Raw genomic sequence first — 6,000 nt, 5'->3', positions numbered from 1 at the left:
AATTTGCTAATGCTACCAAACTTGACAGTGGCCTAAAACGGACATAGACAATGAGAATGGGCAGATGGCAGATGAGATTTAATTATGAGAGATGGTACATTTTGGCAGAAGGGATGGAGAGGGGTGATATAGACTTAATGGAGAAGAAACAATCTTAGAAAGAGGATTAGAAATGATCTAAAATTGAGGATAACATAATAGGAACAATGTGATACAGATACATTTTGTCTCATAATTACTGTAGCTCTGCCCCCCAAAAATGGCTGATTCATAAAAAGCCAAAAGCATACAACTTGGGACTCATGGTCAATCAATACAAATTTTCAAATGAAGTTAATCAGAATCAATAAATATGCATATTGTAAATAAAACAGTGTGAAAATTGTAGACAAAATGCATAGAAAACAAAACGGTGACTGACACTATTTCAAACAGTTTTATTGGCATTGCAGTTCCTTGATTTTATTAGACCTCTCTGCACATCTGGATGGTTTACAGTTCATCTGTCCGTGATAGCTCATCACGGCAGATCAATCACTGCCGGACAAAACTACAAAATAACATTTTACATTTTAAAAACGTTTGCCATTTTATTTGCAACTATTTTAAATACAAAGAATATAGACGGATATATTTCCCATTTATAATTTCATGTAAACAAAAGTAGCAGAAATGTATACAACAGATTTTTTTTCCTCCAATCCAATCAATGAATTAAATGGTAGTTTGTGTATTATTGATTAAAAAGTTCTTGCTAATTCATATTAACTAAATTCAAACTCCTTAGATCTGTAACTATTGCAATAAATTCGATCATCCATCTGTTTATCCTGACCCTGTGGTTGAACACTGAATAAAACTTCAAAACATGGTCCCAATGCATCTCTGGAGGCATTAGTTTATTTCAGGATACAGCTCAGCTCTGTGGTGCATTTTTCTCTGTAGTGAATAATCTTTTCACAATTTGTGGGTGGGGGGGGGGGGAAGAAATGGGGAACAAAAAAACAAATGATTTTGAAACCGATAATTCCCCCACTTCCCACATGGTTTAAGCGACATTAAGGGCACTCTCAAAAGGTGGCATGTCGTTGCATCAGACAACTGAACCCCTGTGCTTTAGAGTACATGTCACAGTCACATTTTCAAAAACTACACAGCCAATTGCTGAAATGATACTGACGGTTACCATGTTCCCTTTCTTCCCCCATTTTATTTCTTGTACATGGTTAAGTTAATCAGAATAGCAGTTGTTGGAACTGTGTACTACACATTTTCCATTGTGGCGTTTTTGAAAAGTAGTCTGTCAATAACTTTAGTCATTATCTTCTTCCTCTTCTTCACTGTCCTCAATTCCCTCACTGTCTTCCTGATCCTCTTCCTCCTCTTCCGTCTCTGGAATATCCCACTGTGGATGAGTTTCTGGTATTTGCTTCGCCTCTTGGACTTCAAACTAAATAGAAAAATGAACAAAACCACACAAGAAACTCAATGAGTAATACAAAGTACTGCAAATAAAAAGTAGCATTTCTCTAGGTATGAGCAATTTTTAAGAAATAATTAACTTTTAAGTATGTTTTCAGTATATTCAAGGCCGAGTCCTCAATTCATTTGAAGAATTTCACTTCTGAATTCCTCAATGATATTGTTATTCTGAACTCCTCCACCATTCTCAGTCAAATGACATCAGGTTAACTTCTAATTTAAAAAATATTTTTCAGCAAGCCATATTACAAATTCCAGCTGAAATTCAAATGGAATGCTTCACTTTCCAACTTTGAGGAAACTACCACAATGGGACAGATTTCAAACAGATCTGGCAATTCAATTCTCTAGGCATCCACAAGGTGCTTCAGGCCATCAGCAACAGCATATCCAAATTCAACTTCAACTTCATAGCATATCCCCTACTCTACCACCACCAAGGCAGGAGATAACCATGGTTCAATGCAATGTGCCATGGGGCATGTCAGGAGCAGCACAAGGCATCTTTAAATATAAAATAAAGCTGGTAAAGTTGCAACACAGGACTACCTTTGATCAGAAACTGGAGCGGACCAGCAATATGAATTCTGTGACTACGAGAGCAGGTTAGAGGCTGGAAATTCTGCAGAGAATAAATCACTTCCTGAACCTCTGGATCTTGTCCACCATCTATATGGCACAAGTCAGGAATGTGAATGTAATGCTCTCCACTTGTCTGAATGGATGCAGGTCCAACAACTACATTCAGAATGAAGCAGCTTTTTTTTTTTTTTAAATTGACACCCAATCTGACATCTTCAATATTCATTCCCTCCACCTTCGACACAGTGTGTACCATCAACAAGATGCACTGCAGGAATTCAGATGCTGTTTAGACAGCATCTTCCAAATCCACAACCTCTATCATACAGAGGTGCAGGAGCAGCAGATGCATGGGATCATCACCAAGTTTCCCTCCAAGTCACATACCATTCTAACTTGGAAATATATTGCTGCTCCTTCACTTTGGCTGGCTCAAAATTCTGAAGTTTCCCATCAGCAATGTTTGGATCTACACAAGTGGTTGCAGTGGTTCAGCAGCTTACCATCACCACGTTGTCAATGCAATTATGATGGGCAATAAATTCCAGATATGCCCATCCAATGATTAAAAAATGACAGCCTCTCTGCAGAGCCAGACACCAGCAATACAGCTAACCAAAGTCATCAAGTAGTGTGTCGTGGCCTGTAGGTAAGAACCGGAACATTTCTGTAGATGCAGGTAGTCATACAATAATATCGATTGCTCAACTACCCTGACATGTCTTTCAGGTGCAAAGCCTCAATCTGTGATAAGTGGACATTTTGCAAGCCAAATGGAGGTAAGTTCACTTGTCTGAAGATGCAAATGCGTGGATTGCCTGGTACCTCTGAAACATGTCAGATGGAGATTGCAGTTTTAAAAAACTTATTGCTGCCAGTAGTTGTGTTGGAAGGAAATAATTATTTCACTTAATGTTTCCTGACAGCCATGTGCCTATAACAAAAACAAAACCAATTTTATATTACTATGCAACCTCTGCAGTAAACCCATCACCATCCTTGCCTATCTTAAACTTACATTTTGTCTGCACAACAAACACACTTAAATTAATATTACAATGGGAAATTAGAGATAGCAAAACCTGGACTATAAAAGTGACAGTTCAATTCCACGGGAGTTAAATCACTATGTAGAACAGTCACTGGAAGTCAAATTAAATTGTCTAATGGTAAACAAATGAGTTGCTACAGAAAGGCAAGAACATAATAAAGTTATTCTTTTACCTTTAATGGCCTGATTAGATCTAAACCCATGTAAGAATCAGATCTCAGGATCACAGAATACTGATAATTGCCAGGTTTATATGGTGCAGAGAATTTCAATTCAATCTGAGAGAAAAATAAGACAAGTTTAAACAAACTTTGAAGAATCATTAGGTGTAAAACAAAAATGAACATTTGTAGGACCCAATAATCCATATTTAGCATTCCATATTACAGGAAGTTAGACAATTTTCATAATTAGTAGCCAAACCTGTTAATGTATTAAGTAATCACAATGTTTAAGATCAATACAAATAATTAACTGGCCTGGAGTTTTTATTTCAATGAAACCAATTATCACTTGACAGGATATTTTTTAAAAATCAGCAAAATAAGGAAAAGAAATTCATTGGGTAGATATAAACAATCTCAAAATTTTTACTAAAAATTAAGTATTTTCCAGAAAGCACACTTTTGCATTTAAGTTAAAAATAAAAACAAAGTTTCACAGAGTTTAATGTTTAAACTGAACATTCTAAACCCCAATGTTCTGACTGTCCTTTCCATTCCTCAAAGCTCCACGCTGACCTGATGTATTGATGTTATAATCAGGTAAAAGCAGAAAAACATTTTAAGTTGTCCATGTGATGAAACACTTTCTGCTGCAGCTCTAAGCATTACATCTATAGAATTTATGCTGAGATGCACACAGAAAAAAAACACTACGATAGCACAATGAACACCAACCTCCATAAATCTGGCATTACTACTACTTTAGGGAATCTACAGAGACCCACATAATTTAACTTTATGCTATAAACTGTCCAGCATGGTCCATGTTTTGAAGAAATTAAACTGTTTACCTCCTCCTCTTCTCGAAGAGTACATACATGGTATGGCATTGATATTAATGTATGTTCTTTCCTGTCTGCGATGTATAGCCACCACCATTCTTGTTTCTCCTGTCACAAAAAAAAGTTTATTGTAAAACACCAGTTCCTAGGAGGCCATGAGCCACAGCACCTCAAGTTTGCAATGTCAGAAATGCCAATGCTCACCTTTGAGAAAAGGAAATAGAAGATTTATTTGGTAAGAGGCACGCAATTTGTAGCAGGTTTAAGTAAGGCAGACAAAGAAAAGTTCATCCCATTCACTGAAAGTATGAGGAGCAGAAGGCATAGATTTAAGGCTTTGGGCAAGAGATACAGCAGAGATGAGAAGGAAGAAGGATTTTTTTGCACAGCCAATGATAAAAGGTCTGTGAGATAAGGCTAGTGGAAGCAGAGATAATATATTATTTCAAAATTGGATGGACATTGAGGGAAATAGGTTTGCAGAGTTACAGGGATAGAATGGGGATATGGGACTTGTAGGATTGTTCTCCTATAAGCACAATCTCAATGGGCAGAATGGCTTTCTTCTGCAACATAAAAGCACAAATATAAATGAACAGTTATGATCTTCTTGCTATTTTGCTTCCTGCCAAAATGTTAGGGGGGCAGCTTCTTATACTCCTTTGTCCACTCTCCTCCAGCATTCACCACTTCACTTCACTGATCTCTCAGCTACTTCATTAAAGCTCAAATAAAGTTGTCCACATGCACTGGACACGTGCACATACACAAACACAAACAAACTTAGGAATGTACTATGCAGGTGGCTAGTTGTATGAAGACAGGGGAACTCCACTCAATGCATTCAATATATGAATTCAAATGGAGCAGCCGGATCACAGCACTGAATCTTAGCAGTCTAACATTATACTTAAAATACAGATAATCAATATTTCAAACGAGATTTTGTACGAACCTCAGGAAAGTATAGGGTATGAACTGGGTGGGTAATCTTTGATTTGGTTTCAAGTAGGGCCCGCTCTCTTCTTTGGATACTTTGCTGTAGTGCTTCCCATTCCTGTTTGAAAATGAATGACATGTCAAAAATTATAATGTTCACATTCAACATGTCGAATTTTATACACTAGTCTATTCTGAATTAGTCTTTTAATTAAGTCTCCAAACTTCCCAACAGGTTATAGAATTCTCAGAACTGTTTAAAAATCCCTCTGTGGGCTTGCTCTTCGCAATCTCTGTAATCATCTCTGGTCCCAAATACTCATTTGTGCATTCCCAATTCTGTCCTCTTCTGCATCCAAGATTTTAATCGAACCACTACTGGCGGCCATGTCCTCTTTAAAGACGATCTGTTAAGATCAGCCTCTTTGACCAGGTTTTTGGTCATCTGAACCAATAACCCCTTATATGGCTGAGTGTCATGTTTCGCATTAGAACGTTCCTGTAAAATGCCACGGGATGTTTAACTGTATAAAAAGTTCTCATTATGGTGGCAGACCAGTGAGGTGTGTTGAAGGATGTGATATGGCAGAGGTTAAGCATTAACCATCACAAAACAAATCAATATATCCAATTTTTTTTGACAAATTTTCTCATCTTCAGAAAGAATCTCCTCCTTACTGGGTAGAAACATAGGAATAGAAGCAGGCCATTCAGCCTCTCAAGCCTGTTCCACCATTCCAGGAGATCCTGGATCATGTGGCCTAACTCCATACACCTGCCTTTGGCCCAAATCCCTCAATATTTTTGCTTCACAAAAATTTCTTTCATATTTATAATTAACAACTGATCCAGTATCCTCTGATTGTTGAAGAGAATTCCAAACAGCTACTACCTTTGATTGAATTAGAACTGACAATCACTATCTACCATCCTGCTGAAA

At 37.3% G+C, this 6,000-nt stretch overlaps 1 protein-coding gene across 1 annotated transcript in view; it reads right to left on the bottom strand.

Moving 5' to 3' along the window:
• Nucleotides 1-417: 417 nt before the first annotated feature.
• The window catches only part of sec63 (SEC63 homolog, protein translocation regulator), a 73,808-nt gene continuing 68,225 nt past the window's right edge, over nt 418-6,000 (bottom strand). Inside the window, exons 18-21 of the mRNA XM_048597016.1 lie at nt 5,077-5,178; nt 4,131-4,229; nt 3,289-3,393; nt 418-1,450 (exon numbers count right to left, since the gene is read on the bottom strand). Of these exons, the coding sequence (XP_048452973.1) occupies nt 1,313-1,450; nt 3,289-3,393; nt 4,131-4,229; nt 5,077-5,178 (444 nt within the window). The 3' untranslated portion in view covers nt 418-1,312. The remainder of the gene's footprint in view (nt 1,451-3,288; nt 3,394-4,130; nt 4,230-5,076; nt 5,179-6,000) is intronic.

The sequence above is a fragment of the Rhincodon typus genome, chromosome 5 (assembly GCF_021869965.1).
Source record: "Rhincodon typus isolate 14 chromosome 5, sRhiTyp1.1, whole genome shotgun sequence".
NCBI classification, from domain to species: Eukaryota; Metazoa; Chordata; class Chondrichthyes; order Orectolobiformes; family Rhincodontidae; genus Rhincodon; species Rhincodon typus.
This window is presented reverse-complemented; position numbering and strand designations above follow the sequence as displayed.